A 22,323-nucleotide genomic window follows, 5' to 3' on the forward strand; every position below is an offset into this window, starting at 1 on the left:
TAACCCAGCGACGGAGTAGCCTAAAGGTGGGGTCTGAGCCACCTTGCAGCCCTAACCCTCAGGGGCAGAGTGAGACCGGTTTTGGCAAACTGGGTAAGTGGATAGCCACTCCAGCAGTGATTCCAGAGACAAGCGCTTTCCTGGGAAAGCTTCTGCTCAGCAAGTTTACAAGTTCAAAGTGCCTTTTAAATGGGCTGAAGAGAGATTTAGGGTGTCTACCTGCTGGGGTTTGAGAAATCAGCAGCCTCCAGTCGTATCAGAACTGTGATTAACATCTCATACCCCAGAAGACCACGTGTTGCCCAGACAATATTCAATAACAAATACATACTGCTTTGTTTTTGGTTGTGTTTTTTTGTTTGTTTTTTGTTGTTGTTTGTTTTTTTTTTTGTTTATTTTGACATTGTTGACGTTTTCTTTTTTAATTTCAACCTTTTCCACACAGATCCTTTTTCTTTCTCAATTTTTCTAGTTTAATTATAATTTCCCATTGCTGCCTTTTTCAATAACTGGAACTTCATTTTTGCTAGTGTTTCTACTGCTATTATTTGGTTTTTCACCCAATTTTATCCCGTAAAGTTTTCTGTTTGCTTGTTTTGGTTTGATTTATAGCATTTTTGTCTTTCTTCTCTACTTGGTGGAGGTGGGGTACTGTGTCTGATCAGGTTAGCAAAGAGCTGTGGACCTCAAGGGAACCACCCAACTGGGCACCCCCAGAAGGTGGGGTTTTTTTAAGGTTGTGTCAAAGTACCCTATTGTACACCTATATTGCTCTGTCTCCCTCTTTCTGTGCCTCTGTTCTTTTTGTCAATATTCCTTTTACCCACCCCCTCTCCTTTCTCTATTTTTCTTTTTTTTTTCTTATCACTCAGTCCTCCTTTCTTTCATCCCTTTTTTGCTCTTCAACATTCTCACCCTTCTGTCCTGTAAACCTTAGTCCACAGGCACAAGAACTTAAAGAGCAAGAGGAAGTGAAAGGAAAATTAGGGCAAGGGAACAGATAAAAGAAATCACTCATGAGGAAGAGTCAGCAGAAAACTCCAGGCAACATGAAGAACCAGTCCAGAACAACCCCGCCAAGGGACCATGAGATAGCTACTGCAGAGGATTCCACCTATACAGAAATGTTAGGAATGACAGAAAGGGAATTTAAAATACGCATGTTGAAAACAATGAAAGAAATGATGGAAACAATGAAGGAAACTGCTAATAAAGTGGAAAATAACCAAAAGGAAATCCAAAAACAGAATCAAATAACAGATGAACAATATGAAGAATATAAAAAGGATATAGCAGAACTGAAGGAACTGAAACAGTCAATTAGGGAACTTAAAGATGCAATGGAAAGTATCAGCAACAGGTTACACCATGCAGAAGAAAGAATTTCAGAGGTAGAAGACAAAGTTCTTGAGATAACACAGATAGTAAAAGAGGCAGAAAAGAAGAGAGAGAGAGCAGAAGGTTCACTGTCAGAATTATGGGACTTTAAGAAGCGTTTCAACATATGAGTTAAAGGAATTCCACAAAGGGAAGAAGAATGCCCCAGAGGAATGGAAGCCATACTAAAGAATATTATAAAAGAAAATTTCCCAAATATCACCAAAGATTCTGACACACTGCTTTCAGAGGGATATCGGACCCCAGGTCACCTCAACTCAAACCGAGCTTCTCCAAGACACATTGTGATGAACCTGTCCAAAGTTAAGACCAAAGAAAAGATTCTGCAAGTTGCCAGGAGTAAGCACCAATTGACCTACAGGGGCAAATCCATCAGAGTGACCGCAGACTTCTCTAATGAAACTTTCCAAGCAAGAAGACAATGGTCATCTACCTTTAATCTACTTAAACAGAACAATTTCCAGCCCAGAATTCTGTACCCTGCTAAGCTAAGCTTCAAAATTGACGGAGAAATCAAATCATTTACGGATATACAAACATTGAGGAAATTCGCCACAACAAGACCAGCTCTACAGGAAATATTTCAACCTGTTCTGCACACTGACCACCAAAATGGATCAGCTGCAAAGTAAGAACTCAGAAATCAAAGGACAGAACCTAACCTCCACACTGATGTAAAAGACAAAACTAAGCAATGGACTCTCACAAAATAAGATGAATAGAATACTACCACACTTATCAATTATCTCAATAAATGTTAATGGCTTGAATTCCCCACTGAAGAGACATAGATTGGCTGACTGGATTAAAAAACACAAGCCATCCATTCGCTGTCTGCAAGAAACAGACCTAGCTTCAAAAGACAAACTAGAGCTCCGAGTCAAGGGTTGGAAGACAATTTTACAGGCAAATGGAATTCAGAAGAAAAGAGGAGTTGCAATCTTACTGTCAGATACATGTGGATTTAAAGCAACTAAAGTCAAAAAAGACAAAGATGGTCACTTTATATTGGTCAAGGGAAAACTACAACAAGAAGACATTTCAATTCTAAATATTTATGCACCCAATTTAAATGCTCCCAGATTCTTGAAACAGACCATATGATATCTGATAATACCATCATAACAGGGGACTTTAACACTCCTCTTACAGAGCTGGACAGATCCTCTAAACAGAAATTAAACAAAGATATAAGAGATTTAAATGAGACCCTAGAACAACTGTGCTTGATAGCCGCATATAGAACACTCCACCCCAAAGATAAAGAATATACATTCTTCTCATCACCCCATGGAACATTCTCCTAAATTGATCATATCCTGGGACACAAAACAAATATCAACAGAATCAAAAGAATTGAAATTTTATCTTGTATCTTCTCAGTGCATAAGGCATTAAAGGTGGAACTCAACTCTAACAAAAACGCTCGACCCCACCCAAAGGCATGGAAATTAAACAATCTTCTGTTGAATAACAGATGGGTGGAAAGAAGAAATAAAACAGGAAATCATTAACTTCCTTGAGCATAACAACAATGAAGACACAAGCTACCAAAACCTGTGGGATACTGCAAAAGCAGTTTTGAGAGGAAAATTCATCGCTTTAGATGCCTACATTCGAAAAACAGAAAGAGAGCGCATCAACAATCTCACAAGAGATTTTATGGAATTGGAAAAAGAAGAACAATCTAAGCCTAAACTCAGTAGAAGAAAAGAAATATCCAAAATCAAATCAGAGATCAATGAAATTGAAAACAAAAGAATCATTCAGAAAATTAATGAAACAAGGAGTTGGTTTTTTGAAAAAATAAATAAAATAGATAAACCATTGGCCAGACTAACGAGGAATAGAAAAGTAAAATCTCTAGTAACCTCAATCAGAAATGATAAAGGGGAAATAACAACTGATCCCACAGAGATACAAGAGATCATCTCTGAATACTACCAGAAACTCTATGCCCAGAAATTTGACAATGTGAAGGAAATGGATCAATATTTGGAATCACACCATCTCCCTAGACTCAGCCAGGAAGACATAGAGCTCCTGAACAGATCAATTTCAAGCACTGAGATCAAAGAAACAATAAAAAATCTTCTAACCGGGCGGCGCCTGTGGCTCAGTGAGTAGGGCGCCGGCTCCATATGCCGAGGGTGGCGGGTTCAAACCTGGCCCCGGCCAAACTGCAACAAAAAAATAGCCGGGCGTTGTGGCGGGCACCTGTAGTCCCAGCTACTCGGGAGGCTGAGGCAAGAGAATCGCGTAAGCCTGAGAGTTAGAGCTTGCTGTGAGCCGTGTGACGCCACAGCACTCTACTGGAGGGCGGTACAGTGAGACTCTGTCTCTACAAAAAAAAAAAAATCTTCTAACCAAAAAATGCCCTGGTCCAGATGGCTTCACTCCAGAATTCTATCAAACCTTCAAGGAAGAGCTTATTCCTGTACTGCAGAAATTATTCCAAAAAAATGAGGAAGAAGGAATCTTCCCCAACACATTCTATGAAGCAAACATCAACCTGATATCAAAACCAGGAAAAGACCCAAACAAAAAGGAGAATTTCAGACCAATCTCACTCATGAATATAGATGCAAAAATTCTCAACAAAATCCTAGCCAATAGATTACAGCTTATCATCAAAAAAGTCATTCATCATGATCGAATAGGCTTCATCCCAGGGATGCAAGGCTGGTTTAACATACGCAAGTCCATAAACGTTATCCACCATATTAACAGAGGCAAAAATAAAGATCACATGATCCTCTCAATAGATGCAGAAAAAGCATTTGATAAAATCCAGCATCCTTTTCTAATTAGAACACTGAAGAGTATAGGCATAGGTGGCACATTTCTAAAACTGAGTGAAGCTATCTATGACAAACCCACAGCCAATATTTTACTGAATGGAGTAAAACTGAAAGCTTTTCCTCTTAGAACTGGAACCAGACAAGGTTGTCCTCTGTCACCTTTACTATTCAACATAGTGCTGGAAGTTCTAGCTAATACCATTAGGCAAGACAAGGAAATAAAGGGAATCCAAATGGGAGCAGAGGAGGTCAAACTCTCCCTCTTGGCTGATGACATGATTTTATACTTAGAGAACCCCAAAGACTCAACCACAAGACTCCTAGAAGTCATCAAAAAATACAGTAATGTTTCAGGATATAAAATCAATGTCCACAAGTCAGTAGCCTTTGTATACACCAATAACAGTCAAGATGAGAAGCTAATTAAGGACACAACTCCCTTCACCATAGTTTCAAAGAAAATGAAATACCTAGGAATATACCTAACGAAGGAGGTGAAGGACCTCTATCAAGAAAACTATGAAATCCTCAGAAAGGAAATAGCAGAGGATATTAACAAATGGAAGAACATACCATGCTCATGGATGGGAAGAATCAACATTGTTAAAATGTCTATACTTCCCTTAGGCGGTGCCTGTGGCTCAGTGAGTAGGGCGCCGGCCCCATATGCCGAGGGTGGCGGGTTCAAACCCAGCCCAGGCCAAACTGCAACAAAAACATAGCCAGGCGTTGTGGCGGGCGCCTGTAGTCCCAGCTGCTCCGGAGGCTGAGGCAAGAGAATCGCTGAAGCCCAAGAGCTAGAGGTCGCTGTGAGCCGTGTGATGCCATGGCACTCTACCCAAGGGCGGTACAGTGAGACTCTGTCTCTATAAAAAACAAACAAACAAAAACAAACAAACAAAAAAAAAATGTCTATACTTCCCAAAGCAATCTACCTATTCAATGCCATTCCTATCAAAATACCAACATCATACTTTCAAGATTTGGAAAAAATGATTCTGCGTTTTGAATGGAACCGGAAAAAACCCCGTATAGCTAAGGCAGGTCTTAGTAACAAAAATAAAGCTGGGGGCATCAGCATACCAGATTTTAGTCTGTACTACAAAGCCATAGTGGTCAAGACAGCATGGTTCTGGCACAAAAACAGAGACATAGACACTTAGAATCGAATTGAAAACCAAGAAATGAAACTAACATCTTACAACCACCTAATCTTCGATAAACCAAACAAGAACATACCTTGGGGGAAAGACTCCCTATTCAATAAATGATGTTGGGAGAACTGGATGTCTACATGTAAAAGACTGAAACTGGACCCACACCTTTCCCCACTCACAAAAATTGATTCAAGATGGATAAAAGACTTAAATTTAAGGCATGAAACAATAAAAATCCTCCAAGAAAGCATAGGAAAAACACTGGAAGATATTGGCCTGGGGAAAGACTTCATGAAGAAGACTGCCATGGCAATTGCAACAACAACAAAAATAAGCAAATGGGACTTCATTAAACTGAAAAGCTTCTGTACAGCTAAGGAGACAATAACCAAAGCAAAGAGACAACCTACACAATGGGAAAGGATATTTGCATATTTTCAATCAGACAAAAGCTTGATAACTAGGATCTATAGAGAACTCAAACTAATCCACATGAAAAAAAGCCAATAATCACATATATCAATGGGCAAGAGACATGAATAGAACGTTCTCTAAAGATGACAGATGAATGGCTAACAAACACATGAAAAAATGTTCATCATCTCTATATATTAGAGAAATGCAAATCAAAACAACCCTGAGATATCATCTAACCCCAGTGAGAATGGCCCACATCACAAACTCTCAAAACTGCACATGCTGGCGTGGATGTGGAGAGAAGGGAACACTTTTACACTGCTGGTGGGACTGCAAACTAGTACAACCTTTCTGGAAGGAAGTATGGAGAAACCTCAAAGCACTCAAGCTAGACCTCCCATTTGATCCTGCAATCCCATTACTGGGCATCTACCCAGAAGGAAAGAAATCCTTTTATCATAAGGACACTTGTACTAGACTGTTTATTGCAGCTCAATTTACAATCGCCAAAATGTGGAAACAGCCTAAATGCCCACCAACCCAGGAATGGATTAACAAGTTGTGGTGGAATACTATTCAGCTATTAAAAAAAATGGAGACTTTACATCCTTCGTATTAACCTGGATGGACGTGGAAGACATTATTCTTAGTAAAGCATCACAAGAATGGAGAAGCATGAATCCTATGTACTCAATTTTGATATGAGGACAATTAAGGTTATGGGGGGGAAGCAGAAAGAGGTACGGAGGGAGCGGCGTGGGGCCTTGGTGTGTGTCACACTTTATGGGGGCAAGACATGATTGCAAGAGGGACTTTACCTAACAATTGCAATCAGTGTAACCTGGCTTATTGTACCCTCAATGAATCCCCAACAATAAAAATAAAAAAATAAAAAAATAAATTATAGGCTTGACACCCATAGCTCAGTGATTACAGCCCCAGGCACATACACTCGGACTGGCGGGTTTGAGCCTGGCCATGGCCTGTTAAACAAGAATGACAACTGCAACAAAAAAAGAAAAAAAATAGCCAGGTTTAGTGGCAGGCACCTATAGTCCCAGTTACTTGGGACTGACAAGAGAATCGCTTAAGCCCTAGAGTTTGAGGTTGCTGTGAGCTGTGACGCCAAGGCACTCAACCCAGGGCAACATAGTGAGACTCTGTCTCAAAAAAAAAAAAAAAAAAAATTAATTATAAAAGAAAAAGACCAGACAGACTCGGTGCCTGTAGCTCAGCAGCTAGGGCACCAGCCATATACACTGGAGCTGGCGGTTCGAACCTAGCCTGGGCCTGCCAAACAACAATGACAACTACAACAAAAAAACAGCTGAGCATTGTGGTGGGCGCCTGTACTCCCCGCTGCTTGGGAGGCTGAGACGAGAGAATTGCTGAAGCCCAAGAGTTTGAGTTTGCTGTGAGCTGTGACTCCATGGTACTCTACCAAAGGCGACATAGTGAGACTCTGTCTCAAAATAAATAAATAAATAAATAATAATAATAACAAAACAGATTTGGGGACAAATACAACTTCCAGAAAGCAGGCCCTAAATAGGAAAAATAAAAAGAAATTCACACTCAGATATGATCTTGGGAAACTACAAATACAAAAGGCAAAGAGAAAAGGATAGAAGGAAGCAGTTTGCTATAAAGGTCGCTCATCAGATCACTCTGCAAACTCTCTAGGATAGGAGTGCTAGACTCGACTGGATGGGGGTAGCGTGGGGCATGATGTCCTTAGAGCTCCAGGTTATTGGTTTCCAACAGGTTTCCAACCCCAAATAGAAGGCAGTCAGGTGGTACTGCCCAGGGGAAATTATGCCCAGTACCAGGCCAGATCTGAGATGAGCATGCCCTCGCTGCCTTGCAGCCTTCTCTGGGTCAGGACAGAGGCCACATTCTCTCTGAAAGAAGGTACCTGCTTGCCTGGTACCAACAGTGGGTACCCACTGCCGGGGACCCAGTGGTACATCAGAGAATACTCCTATGCAGGTTGCTTAACAGAAGGCTGAACACTGACCTAGACCAGACTAGAGCACTGACACAGACGTTTACTGTGAAGGAACAGGCAGCAGGGATCATTTAGCAATTTGCTCTGACTCAGAAATAAAACCAGGCTACTGCAAGGAGGCAGGAAGCATAGTGCAAACGATGGCCCAGATTTCTGTAGTGCTGTGCCATGCACCTGAACTCTGCCAGCAAGGACCAGGCCAGCTGGAGGCAGAGCAGGGACCATCACTAAAGCCCAACGTGGTTCTCAAAGGAACCTAGTACCATCACCACCTTAGATTTGAACGCTTTTTCATTTAAAAGAAAAAACCCAACTTTCAACAATCTACCCCATTTGACTGTCATATTAAGCCTGTGTCATAGTAGAGAAGATCTCTGATTCCCTCCAATTCACAAATGATTAGAAATATTTTTTCCACCAAGAATATGTCAGAATTGTAGTTTAAAAGTAGGTCATAAGATTCCAGATTCTGTGTCTTTTCCACTACCAATGTTCAATATCCACTAAACATCCATTCACTTTTTCAAGCGGACATCTGGTAGCCATTGCCCTCTTAGAATTCACTTTTTACTTTCCCTTGCTTTCTTTATCAAATTGATTGCCAACTGCTACAGGTTTTCCTTCTTAAAATCTCACAAATCCTTTATCCCTCCTCACCCTCACTGCTATTGCTTCAGGTCAGGCTTTTCTTCTATACTAATTCTAAAGTCTTCCTTCCCAATCCCCTCCTCTCTTGTTGCCCCATTCCCTGATTTACTCTCCATTAAATTGGCAGCGAACTTTCTAAAGTCCAAAGTTACAAGTGAGCTTTTCATGTCTGTGCCACTGCCTCTGTTTCATTGGCTGCTCATGACTTTCAGGAGAAAATCCAAATTCCTCGGTACAGCATAAATGCCTACTAGGGTCTCAGGGACCCCCACCCCAAAAAACTTACATTGGAACCTAATCCTCAATGCAATAGTTTCAAGAGGTGGGGCCTTGGGGAGGTGATCAGGCCACAGAGACAGACTCAATGGGATTAGTGCCCTTGTAAAAGAGGCCTGAAGAGCCTGATCACCCCTTCCGCTCTCATGTGAACACATGAGAAAGGTGCCATCTAGGGGAATGAGTCCTCACCAGACACCGGATCTGCTGGCGCCTTGATCTTGGACTTCCCAGCCTCCAGGACTGTGAGCCTGGAATGCATTCTTACCATTTACACACTACCTGCTCTAAGGTGTTTTAGAGCAGCCTGAATTGACTGACACAATATACACCTCAAGATCTTATCACTGCTCTGTATCCAGCAACCTCTCATCAAACTCCACCTTCTGGGGACTCTCAGAGACGTTCCCAGACTTTGTGCTTTTACATATTCTGCTTTTTCTGCCTCAGTGATTCTGCCTCATGTTTTGAAACCAAGCTGCAGGAAGCTTTCCCGAACTGTTCACCTGGCCCTCAAAAACTGAGCGAGGCTCTGGTCTGATGGGCTTCCGAGGCCTCTCCTCACCATTATACATCTTCACTGCCATGAAGATGCCAGGCGTGCCCACTTTTCTGCATCCCCGTCTGGACACTGAACTCTTTGAGAATTGAAATGTCTTCCTTAATTGCTCTACCTCCAGTCTTAGCAACATCTGGGTATAGTAGATGCTCAGGAATTATTTGCTTAACTATTTAATTGGGTTATGGAGAAAATGTGATGAGAACTTTTTAAAAATCAGGTGCCAAAACAAAACATTTAAAGTCATTATCAGTTTATTTTTGGTTGAAAGCATTTTTACAATTGGTATGTTTATACAGCATAGTGAAGAATACAGAACCCTCCATGAGGCTGCTTAAGTTTCAGGATCTAAAGCGTCAAAAACAGTGGGGTTTTTTTGTTGTTTTTTTTTGTTTTTTTGAGACAGAGTCTCAAGCTGTCGCCTTGGGTAGAGTACTGTGGCGTCACAGCTCACAGCAACCTCCAACTCTTAGGCTTAAGCGATTCTCTTGCCTCAGCCTCCCAAGTAGCTGGGACTACTCCCACACACACCTACTCCCACCACAACTCCCGGCTATTTGTTGTTGTTGTTGTTGTTGCCATTGTTGCTTTAGCTGGCCCCGGCCGGGTTCGAACCCACCAGCTTCGGTGTATGAGGCCGAAGCCCTATCCATTGAGCTATGGGCACCACCCAAAAACAGTTTTTAAATAAAGATTGTTTATTAATGGCTTGGTGCCCATAGCACAGTGGTTACAGCACCAGCCAGGTACACCGAGGCTGGCAGGTTTGAACCCGGCCCGGGCCAGCTAAACAACAATGACAACTACAACAAAAAATAGCCAGGCATTGTGGTGGGTGCCTATAGTCCCAGCTACTCGGGAGGCTGAGGCAAGATAATCACTTAAGCCCAAGAGTATGAGGTTGCTGTGAGCTGTGACCTCACGGCACTCTACCAAGGGTGACATAGTGAAACTGTCTCAAAATAAATAAATAAATAAATAGATTGTTTATTAAGTATAGAAGTTGACGCGGGTTGAACAAAATGGTTATGGTAAAAACTGAAGGAACTTGTAATAAGACCGATGGGATTTAAGTAAAACCATCTCAATGAATAATTACTGTTTTTATCTCCTCTTTTATCTCCTCTTTCTATTCTTAAACAATGTAAAGATGTAAATTGAAAAGGCAGTTTTAAAGGGAAGTTGGAAGAGAGGGGTAGACTGATCCAGCCTGTAAGGACAGAGAATTATCTATGTGATGGCCAGAAATAGCAAAGCAGAGCTGGGACCACAGACCCAGGAAGGCAGGGTCTGTTATATGACAAATATGAAAAAAAAGAGGGAAGAAATAGGAAGGCTTTAAAAAATAAAAGGTAAATTTACATCGCTTATATATTTTGCATTCTATTTCTATGGCAATAGGTTAGCAACTCAGGTGGTTGCTAAGGGACACAACAATTTCATTTCACAGGGAAGATGGGAATATTTCTAGAACCATTCCTTTATGGTTGCCTGCCCAGACCAATCTAAACTGGTGCTGGGAAGAGAATTAGTATAGGAAGACAATATTGACAAAGCCAAAAAACAAAGTCGTCACTCGCTTAGTCTTATATTGTCAGGGAACCTAAAGCAAAACACTCAGCTTATAAACAGCTGTGCACTTCCTTCTGCTGGGGCTCAATTACATTAGGTGAGTAGTCACCTAAACGGCAGGGCAGCTGTTAATTCTCAGTTTGCACTGCCTTCTTAATATATAAATGCCAAAATATTAGTAACATTAATAAATGCCAAAAACACTGCAGGCACAAATACCTAGTGTCACAGACATCTCCTCCCTGAGATCTTTACTCAAATATCACCTTCTTACTGACACCCGCCCCACTTTCCTGTCTAAAATTGCACTTCCTGCTACACTGTAACTTCCTAAACTCGCCCCTGCTTTATTTTCTCCTTAATACTGATCACTGTACAACATACCATATATTTCACTTGTGCATGTTGATTATTGTCTGTCTTTCATTAAAATGTGACCTCAATAAGGGCAGAGACTTTTCTCTATTTCGTCCTCTGTTGTGTCCCCAGTGCCTAGAACAATGCCTACCACACAGTAGGTGTCCAGTAAATATTTGCTGAATGAATTAATGAGATCCACTTGGACCCACCAATGTGAATGAAGATTATTTCAGGCTAAAAACATCTGAACAAACAGCAGCAGCAGATAAAACCTTACCTAAACTTCTCTTGCAGACTTATGTAAAGTCTGAAGAGCCATAAATCCCCTCTTCCAGGAGGTTTACAGCCTAAAATGAGAAGCGCCACTTTGCACCTAGGTAAGAAAGTCCATAAACAAAACCTTACCTAAACTTTCTAAATCTTACTCTTCTATTTAGTTTCCTACCATCTGCTTCCCCTTGAAACTAATCCTCCTTCTTATTAAGATTATAAATAAACACTTAACTCTGCTGTTTAAGGAGCCACATCATTGTGTGCTAAGTCTCTTTCATTGACTTAACACTGATTAAATGAATAAATTATTCTCCTGTTATCTTGTCTTTTGCCAATTTGCAGGTCCCCGGCACTGAACGAAAGTTGGTAGAGGAAAAAGGCTTTCTCCCTCCCAACACAACGAATGAATGGATAACAAATCGATACACATATTATACAACACTGTAAGTAATATATTTTCTCAGACAGTTTGGTAACTGTGGGTGTTCAACTTCAGATCTATACAAAAATAGAAATAAGATGTTAAAACAAAGCAAACCAGTTTGCTACGCGATGATTCCAAATTCATTTAAATGAATTCTAAACCATAAATTGCTGCTTGCTAATGTGTGTGAGGCAAATAATCAGAAAAGGTAATAGTAAGGCCTTTCATCATCCCACAGATGTTTGAGTCAAATGAAAATGTGCCGTTCGGGTGGCGCCTGTGGCTCAAAGGGGTAGGGCGCTGGCCTCATATGCCGGACGTAGCAGGTTCAAACCCAGCCCTGGCCAAAAAAAAAAAAAGAAAATGTCCCTTTAATCACTCACAGAGGGTGGACTTTTTCCTTATGCACATTAGAAACTGTGAATAAACAGCCTCACAGAGCCAGCTGCTCTGACTGCTTCAGGCTTATGTCAGTCCACGCCCATCTTGATAAAAATATGAGGTACAGGTGCATATAAAAAGAGGAGGGACGGAAGGGAAAAAAGGAAGAAGGATGAACAGACAGAGAGGAGGGAAAATGCATACATGTTTGGGAGAGGGGTAAAAGAGACACAACATAGTTTATACTAAAAGAATCTCTGTAGTTTGTATCTCTTTTTTTTTTTCTACTGAGATAAAGAATGAGATGCCAAGAGGAAGGGTCACTACTGGCTTTGTTGTGACTTAAGCTTGATCATGGTTATTGACTTGACATTGATGAAACAACTTGCAAGTTAGTTTCCCCAGCTCATACTCTGCCCCCTCCAATCCATACCCATCTCTCCCACTTGGAGATATTGTTTAAACAACTCCAGTCTTTGTCATTCCCCAGTTTCAAATCCTTCAAAGCCTCTCAACTAAATTTCCTCTGCTTGGACACCTGCATCGTGTGGGCTTTCATGATTAAGTGGGGTCCTGGCTTAGGAAGTTAACAGTGCAGTGCAGGCCACTGAGTTACAATGCCGTAAGAAGAGCTCGGGCAAGGGAATGGAAGAAAATGGTATGAAAGTAGAGAAAAGTGAGATGGGGAGTTGAGAAATTATTCAAAGAGAAAATGACTTTTGATCTGGATCTCGAAAAATAAGGCTTCAGTCACCAAGCAGGACTAAGCAGAAAAGCTTGCGAGGTTGGGTATCCACATGTCAAGCCCAGAGGCAGGACGTCCTTGGCCATCTGGAAAGGAAAGCAGTTTGGCATTGCTGGATCATAGAGTTAAAAGGCCGGGGCAAGTTACAGGCAGAGAGTTAAGAACATTGGATGGTACAGAAACCTTGTACGAAGAGAGAGCATCAAAGGTTTTTAATTTGGGGCAGAGGGGGTTGGGGGGTCATAGGATAAATGTTGTGTGAGAAATTTCTCTGATGACATAGACAGAACAAGGGAAGCATCAAGCCACAGGAAAGATGGCAAAGACTTGAGATCAGGTGAGCAGCCAAGAGGACGAGAGAAGGGACTGGAGGAAAGACTGGGCCAGAGGGACTTTTAGTAACAGGCTTGGGCAGAGGGTTTTCTGAAGTGTCTTGTTGTGTTACGGGGAAATGCCCTTACTTACCAAGATATGGAAGGCTGAAAGAACAACAGAGTGTTAAAAACCTTAATGCTCAACTGTAATGAACTGTTCTATGATTTCAGTATAAATTTATCAACACTAAATTACTTATGAGTTCATAACCCTTCCATGACAGAATACATCCTTGAGTCAAAAAACATGGCCTTGAATCAAAAGAAATTGTTTTTTCTGTTTAAAAACAGAAATGCCCTTCGCTGAGAAGCAGGATTGAGATATATTTGAAATAACCTTGTACAATTTGTACTAATCTTGAAAATGATAAAAAAAAATAAATAAAAAATTAGAGGTAGGAAAGGACATTAAAAATCTTCTTGTTCAAGTCTAATTTTAGGAATGAACTCATCTTAGTCCAGCAGGAGCATGAACTTTGTCCAGAGTTATATAAAACTGACTGTTGGCAAAGTTACAAGAAGAACTCAGAGCTCCTGATCCCAGCACGGAGATCTCAGAGATGCAGATTTGCTCAATTGAAGGAAGGGTCTGATCATGATCAGAAGGAGGCTGAATCCTTTCTATCATCGTGCTGCTTCAAAGAAGGCTGATTGTTCAAATCAGAAAGGAAAGCAGATCTTTACTTCAGCTTCTAAGAAGCTTTTCAAATTCCAGGAAATTGAGGGATTAATTTCAAATTTGTGGTTTATAAAACTACATTAATAGATAATGTAGTTGTTGACTTTTGACACCACCCTAAGTGCAGTTAAAAAGATTAAAGAGCATTTCCTGATCATCTGACCTTTCCAACATTTTTATTTTGTTTGGGGTCAAGGTACCGAAAGGCATCAGGAAAATCCACACCTGTAAGGAAACAATTTGAGTTCTATAGCCAATGGAGGTAAAGATCAGAAAATAATTATTTTACATACAAATCACCATCACTGTGTATGGATGATTTTTAATGCGAGTCTTGTTTACAGTGTAATGAATGGGAAGTGGAGAAATTATTTTTGGCCCATCATTCATGGGCTAAAGTTTGAGCTCAGTATGTCAAGGTGCAATTAAAGAATTCATTTTAATCAAATATTTAGAATACTGATAAAATAATCTTACTGGGGAATGTTGAAAATATGAAATGTAATCAAATATATAATATAATGGGGCATTATAAATTATGCAAGAATGGAACTTAAGGCTTAATAATTTATATTGTAAAGTTGGTCTTGCTATGAAAGGTCATTCAGTGAGTGGGGAGAGCCAAGGAAGATCTCACCATCCTCCAGCCCAGAACATGTATTAACGTTATGTTAACATGACACTCATCTCTAGCTCTGGTGTAAATGGCAAACAAAGCCAAAACTCTTAAAACAAGTATGTTTGAATTCTTCATACAGGCTATAAAGTCCATTAGGAATACTGCAGGAGCCCTTCGTGTTAGAGATTTTAAATTATTCGAATGAAATGCAAAGGCTAAAAGTGTAAGAATGTTTTCTAATGTTAAAACAATACTTTCCCTGTACTTCCTGGAGAAGGGCAAATTAGGAGCACTTTGATGAATCAAAGCAATATTGCATGAGCTGGGTTTTGTGAGGTCAGCTGATCTATTAAAACCCTCTGGATATTACTAGAAGGAAACTTTATCATTTCCCTCCTTATTTAGTTGGAGACTGTTCACAGAGCTTGCCATAAGAATTTCCTAATCAGAAAAGGGTCTCTCACAAAGCCCACCCCACACACTACTGCATACAGGTTAGGGAATCTGGATGTGGGCCTCTTGGTAGTTCTTTGGAAAGCCAGCTACCTGCCTTCTCTTTACACCAAAGGAAGCTGAGACTTACAAAAATCAGCTGACCAAATTCATCACAAATTCTAATGCAGTTAAAGCTGTGGTAGGCTAGTCTTATGGTTAAAGCAGTGACCAGAGTAGGGGCCCCAAATGTTTGATTCAATCAATTATGAAGACCAATCTTGTCAAATAAGGCAACCATACCCTGGCTCACCTATACATATTTTTGGTGCACTGCATTTAGTTCCTTAAAAGAGAGTATGAAACAAAAGATAGATAAAAAAAAAGCCAGAGATTTACCACATTGCAGAAGACTTTATGGATTTTCCAGTCTATCCCATATGATTTTAGATTACTGAAAGAACTATTTTGTTCTCTTTAACTTTCACTCTAAAAATTGTTATGTATCAAATGATACTAAATCTAACACAAATAATGAGGTATAAACAAAAGAGCATAAATAGTAGGATTCAGAGATCTAATTCCTAACACAATCATTTGAGTAAGAAAATACAAAACAATTTTCTCTTTTATCCCTCTTACCTGACGTTCTACCCTCATACATGTGAACTTTATAATCTAATAACTATTTTTTTATTTGCCTTGTAGGATCCAGTGTTATTAATTATATTTCTAAAAGCTTAAAGGAGAATACTTCCACTAATCCAAATCACAAATCCATGAGTATTATGCTTGTGTATATAAGATTTTCTGGAACAGAATACATTTCATATCTTTTTAACCTTTTCTTAAAATTAAAGTTAAATAGTACTCTAGGAGGCCAAGGCAGGTAGATTGCAGGAGCTCACAGGTTCGAGACCAGCCTGAGCCAGAGCGAGACCACCATCTCTAAAAATAGCTAGACATTGTGGCAGTTGCCTGTATTCCCAGCTACTCGGGAGGGTGAGGCAAGAGAATCACTTGAGCCCAGGAGTTTGAGGTTGCTGTGAGCTGTGATGCCACAGCACTCTACTGGGGGCCATAAAGTGAGACTCTATTTCAGAAAAAAAAGTTAAATAAATGTATAATTGAATATTAAAAAAAGAAAGTACAAAACATATACAAAGAAGTATGTGTATTATCTACTAAATTGATAGACAGCAAGTTAGAGCATGGGAAAAAAACTTTTTTTTCCGCAGAAAGAGGGATGGAGGGAGGGGGGTGGGGCCTTGGTGTGTGTCACACTTTATGGGGGCAAGACATGATTGCAAGAGGGACTTTACCTAACAATTGCAATCAGTGTAACCTGGCTTATTGTACCCTCAATGAATCCCTAACAATAAAAAATTAAAAACAACTTTTTTTTCCAAATTAAGTCTATCCTCTTTTTATAACTTTAATGAAAAAGCCTTAGGCTTACCTAAGAATATACAAAGCTATATAACTGCTAAATAATTATAGAACTTACCTATAGACAGAGTTAACAATGGGTTATTAAATTTATTTTTCTCCTCAACTGTTAGCTGACTAATTCAATGATTTAACAAAAATTTGAGTGTATGAGATAACATTCCCAAAGTGATCTAATAAATAAGTATACCAGTTAGACTAGCAAGATACAATTTCTTCCATTGCACTTTAACACTGAAAACGTAATTTCCAGTATTTGCCTGGTTCCATGCATTCCTGAATATTTTATGAATTCCTATGTTGAAATCATAACCCCTGAGAGGATGATATTCGGAGGTGAGGCCTTTGGGAGGTGATGAGATCATGAGTATATGTAAACGAGACCACAAAGGACTAGCTGGCTGCTTCTCCCGGGTGAGGATGCAGCCAGAAGGCACCATCTACGAGGAACAGGCCCTCACCAAACTCTTCAGGTGCCTTGATCTTGGACTTCCCAGCCTCCAGAACTGTGAGAAATTTCTATTGTTTAGAAGACACTCAGTTTATGGTATTTTGTTATAGCAGCCCAATGGATGATGACACTCAGATTCAAAGTTCTGTTCCAAGTCAAACACTGGGAAGAACTTGGAGGAAACAGTGGCCCTCTCCTCTCTCTGCCTGGAGTCGTGTCATCCTTCAGACACTGAGAATGCTGGTGTGCCAGAGTCAGGGCTCTTGAAACACTCTAGCATCTGTCCTTGCAGTGGTGGAAGGGGCTTCTTCACACAGTAGACATGGCAGAGAAAATGCAAACGGAGAGGAAGTACCTATGGTGCACGGTGTCTGGGAGGCCTGAGTAAAAGGATACTGGCTGAGAGGAACAACAGTCAGGGTGACTGTTATTCTTTCCTCTATTTCATTAATCTTCCATGGTTTCAGGTTCTCTATGGAGCATATTAACGTGTAGACCACAAAGAGCTTTCTCATCCAGAATCTTCACTGAAATTTGGTTCATATGAATTGCACTTATCTCAGAGGAGAACAGAAAAGGCGTAAGGGCACTGAGGCCTATCCATTGAGAATAATCAAGAGTCACAGATAAAGTGTAGTCACTTGCTATCAGCTAAGTAAAATACCAAACCTTAGTACTGCTGAATGAGAGCGCTCAGAGGTTTGCTTTTTAGCCCTTTTTTTTTTTTAACCAAAGAAACTCCAGAAGTTGCTTTTAATGTTAAAGGAAAGCATATAGACCCCATTCCCCTACCACTCACACACCCATGAACCCACCCACTGCCTTCTTTTGGGTAAGGTTTTAAATTGTTTTAAAATGAACCCCAAACTTAAGTCATTACCTCCAGGGAGTCACCTTCACAATCTCCTTCCTCTGTGCCTCTCCCCTTCTCTTCGGTAATGGTGTTCACCATTTCAAAAAACCTACAAGGCAAGTTGACATGTGGGCATTCATAACACATACAATATTGAATACACTCAAGTATACACCAAAGGGATTTTGCAACAAAAAACTGAGAAGTACAAGAATCTCTAGAATCAGGCAATAAACAAACTATCAGGAACAGTGTGAAAAATATGATTCCTCAAAAATAAAACATAGGGGGCGGCGCCTGTGGCTCAGTCGGTAAGGCGCCGGCCCCATATACCGAGGGTGGCGGGTTCAAACCCAACCCCAGCCAAACTGCAACCAAAAAATAGCCGGGCGTTGTGGCGGGTGCCTGTAGTCCCAGCTACTCGGGAGGCTGAGGCAAGAGAATCACTTAAGCCCAGGAGTTGGAGGTTGCTGTGAGCTGTGTGAGGCCACGGCACTCTACAGAGGGCCATAAAGTGAGACTCTGTTTCTAGAAAAAAAAAAATAAATAAATAAAACATAGGTTGGTAGGATTTTCTAGAAATTTCAGATCTAATGCCCCACTTGAATGAATGAACTGGACCACGTCATAAAAATGGTAAGAATGTGGACCTAGATACAAGACCAAGATTGTCGCTATCCGTATGATGGTAGGCAAGCCCCTCCACTCCTCTGAGCCTCCTCCCTTCATTATACAAGTATCTATCTCATAGATAATTGGGAAGATAACTTCAGATAATAACTTGTAAAGTTAGCACAGAACACTCATTATTACTTAGTACTATTTTGCTGCTGTTAACATTATTATTTAAAGTGGAATATAAAAATATCCCACTATATTCTGGAATAGTGTCTCTAAATTCTGAAGTGACTGTTTGATACAGTGTTGGCCACTACAACATTTGATCTCAGTTATTGCATCTTGCCTGAGCACCTGGATATCATATGTGTAGGGTCCCATAAATACAGTCTGTGAAAGGTTTAAACAGCTGTACATCAGAATCCATGGGAGACTTTTTTTTTTTTTTTGAGACAGAGCCTCAAGCTGTTGCCCTGGGTAGAGTGCCGCGGCATCATAGCTCACAGCAACCTCAAACTCCTGGGCTCAAGCAAGTCTCCTGTCTCCGCCTCCCAAGTAGCTGGGACTATAGGCACCCGCCACAACGCCCGGCTATTTTTTTGTTGCAGCTGTCATTGTTGTTTGGCGGGCCCGGGCTGGATTCGAACATGCCAGCTCAGGTGTATGTGGCTGGCGCCTTAGCTGCTTGAGCCACAGGTGCTGAGCCGAGAGACTGATTCCACGGTCCACCCAGACACCAAAATCTGAGGATGCTCAAGTCCCATACATTAAATGACATCAAATTTGCATGTAACTTACACATGTCTTCTAGATTGATTACAATACCCAATAAGACGTATATGCTATGTATTTTTCAGTTGTTTATACTGTACAGTTTTTTATTTGTATTATTTTTATTGTTATATTTTGTTTTTATTTTCTGAATATTTGCGATCCATGGTTGGTTGAATCTCTGGATTTGGAACTCATGGATACAGAGAGCTGACTATATATATATATGTGTGTGTGTGTGTGTGTGTGTGTGTGTGTATATATATATATATAGGTGACGGAAGTTACTTCTCTTTATATGACAAAAGAGACATTTTTTCCAGAAACTCTTCTAGCAATATTATTTTCTGGAGACCACTTCAGAACTAAGCAAAATAATTACAATGAGAAGCAGATTTTCCCTTTCCCCACTGTGGCTAGTCCATTCAGAGGGGACATTGTTGGGCACAGACATAAAGTAGAAATACTATGAACGAGGGTTCACGATCTCACAGGCAGGTTGTGTTATACAATGGCACCCCAAGAAAGAGCAGGTTATGGTGTCACAAGAAAAGTAACATAATTCAGGTTCTTTCTTCCTGTTTTTGTACCTCATTTGTACCTTGTTATATCCAACCATCAATCCAGCCATCATTCCTCTATTCATCATTTATCCATCTAGTCATGCCTCTATCCACCCGTCCATCTATCTGTCCATCCAGTTATCCATCATCCGTCCATTCATCCATCTAGTCATGCCTCTATCCACCCATCCATCTGTCTGTCCATCCAGTTATCCATCATCCGTCCATTCATCCATCTAGTCATGCCTCTATCCACCCATCCATCTGTCTGTCCATCCAGTTATCCATCATCCGTCCATTCATCCATCTAGTCATGCCTCTATCCACCCATCCATCTGTCTGTCCATCCAGTTATCCATCATCCGTCCATTCATCCATCTAGTCATGCCTCTGTCCACCCGTCCATCTGTCTGTCCATCCAGTTATCCATCATCCGTCCATTCATCCCTCTAGTCATGCCTCTATCCACCCATCCGTCTGTCCATCCAGTTATCCATCTAGTCATGCCTCTATCCACCCATCCATCTGTCCGTCCATCCAGTTATCCATCATCCGTCCTTTCATCCATCTAGTCATGCCTCTATCCACCCGTCCATCTGTCTGTCCATCCAGTTATCCATCATCTGTCCAGTCATCCCTCTAGTCATGCCTCTATCCACCCATCCATCTGTCTGTCCATCCAGTTATCCATCATCCGTCCATTCATCCATCTAGTCATGCCTCTGTCCACCCGTCCATCTGTCTGTCCATCCAGTTATCCATCATCCGTCCATTCATCCCTCTAGTCATGCCTCTATCCACCCATCCGTCTGTCCATCCAGTTATCCATCTAGTCATGCCTCTATCCACCCATCCATCTGTCCGTCCATCCAGTTATCCATCATCCGTCCTTTCATCCATCTAGTCATGCCTCTATCCACCCGTCCATCTGTCTGTCCATCCAGTTATCCATCATCTGTCCAGTCATCCCTCTATCCACCCATCCATCTGTCTGTCCATCCAGTTATCCATCATCCGTCCATTCATCCATCTAGTCATGCCTCTATCCACCCATCCATCTGTCTGTCCATCCAGTTATCCATCATCCGTCCATTCATCCACCTAGTCATGCCTCTATCCACCCGTCCATCTGTCTGTCCATCCAGTTATCCATCATCCGTCCATTCATCCATCTAGTCATGCCTCTATCCACCCGTCCATCGTCTGTCCATCCAGTTATCCATCATCTGTCCAGTCATCCCTCTAGTCATGCCTCTATCCACCCATCCATCTATCTGTCCATCAGTTATCCATCATCCGTCCATTCATCCATCTATCTATCCACTCATCATCTATCCAGTTATCCATCCATCCATTCAACAAATACTCACTGAGTGGCCACTAAGGTCAAGAACTGTCTGGCCACTGGGCACAGGGGAATGAGCAAAGTCTATTTTGGAGTTTGGAGCCTATTTATGCAGTTCACTCACTGTGCCTGCTTCCTGTCTCTCTACACATTTCTTGGAGGTCCATTATAAGAAAAAAAAAATCCCGAGCCTGATTGGAATAGCAGTATGCTTTACTGAAGATTAAATAGCATTATGAGTTAGAGACAAAAGCAAGTTTAATCAAGAAAAAGGAAAAAGTAAAAGAGCTAAAAAAAAAAAAATACAGCTTTAAAGACAAGCTTTTAAGATTTGAGAGAAAGACTTACATCACCCATCCACGCAAAAATTTTCCATATGGACATTTTTTTTTTGTTTTTTGAGACAGAGTTTTATTATGTTGCCCTCGATAGAGTATCGTGGCGTCACAGCTCACAGCAACCTCCAACTCTTGGGCTTAAGCGATTCTCTTGCCTCAGCCTCCCAAGTAGCTAGGACTATAGGCACCCACCACAACACCTATTGTTTTGTTGTAGTTGTCATTATTGTTTTGGCAGGCCGGGCTGTGTTGGAACCCACCAGCTCTGGTGTATATGGCTGGCACCCTAGCGCAAGCCTCCATATGAACATTTCTAAACAGAATATAAAACTTACAGTAGAATGGGGGCACACTGTAATTTTTAGGAACTTGGATTCTGAAGTCACGTGTGCCTGGTTCAAATGCCAGAATTTTTTTTTTTTTTTTTGCAGTTTTTTTGGCCAGGGCTGGGTTTGAATCCGCCACCTTCAGTACATGGGACCGGTGCCCTACTCCCTGAGCCACAAGTGCTGCCCCCAAATGCCAGAATTTTATAGTTATTGACTATATGATTTAGTCTCTCCAAGACTATTTTTTACTCTTTTCAATGAAGATATTAATACTACTCATATAATATGGTTTCTCTGAAGATTAAAATAAATAATAGATCCAAGGGTGAGCATTTCATAAATCTTAGTTATAGTTATCATAGAAACAAATCAATAGTGATGAGAATTGAAGGGTAAGTAAAAAATTAGACCAAACATGAGCCAGGAATTCGTTCTTATTTCCAAGTTTTTTTTTTTAACCATATGTTTTGTGACAAGAAAGAT

General features: G+C 40.8%; 1 protein-coding gene across 2 annotated transcripts in view; it reads right to left on the reverse strand.

Moving 5' to 3' along the window:
• The window catches only part of MAP3K5 (mitogen-activated protein kinase kinase kinase 5), a 226,991-nt gene that overhangs the window by 53,759 nt on the left and 150,909 nt on the right, over positions 1-22,323 (reverse strand). For both annotated transcript variants that reach the window (XM_053590832.1, XM_053590833.1), the window contains one exon: positions 17,904-17,985. In XM_053590832.1, coding sequence (XP_053446807.1) covers positions 17,904-17,985 — 82 coding nt within the window. The remainder of the gene's footprint in view (positions 1-17,903; positions 17,986-22,323) is intronic.

This window comes from Nycticebus coucang, chromosome 5, assembly GCF_027406575.1.
Source record: "Nycticebus coucang isolate mNycCou1 chromosome 5, mNycCou1.pri, whole genome shotgun sequence".
Taxonomy (NCBI): domain Eukaryota; kingdom Metazoa; phylum Chordata; class Mammalia; order Primates; family Lorisidae; genus Nycticebus; species Nycticebus coucang.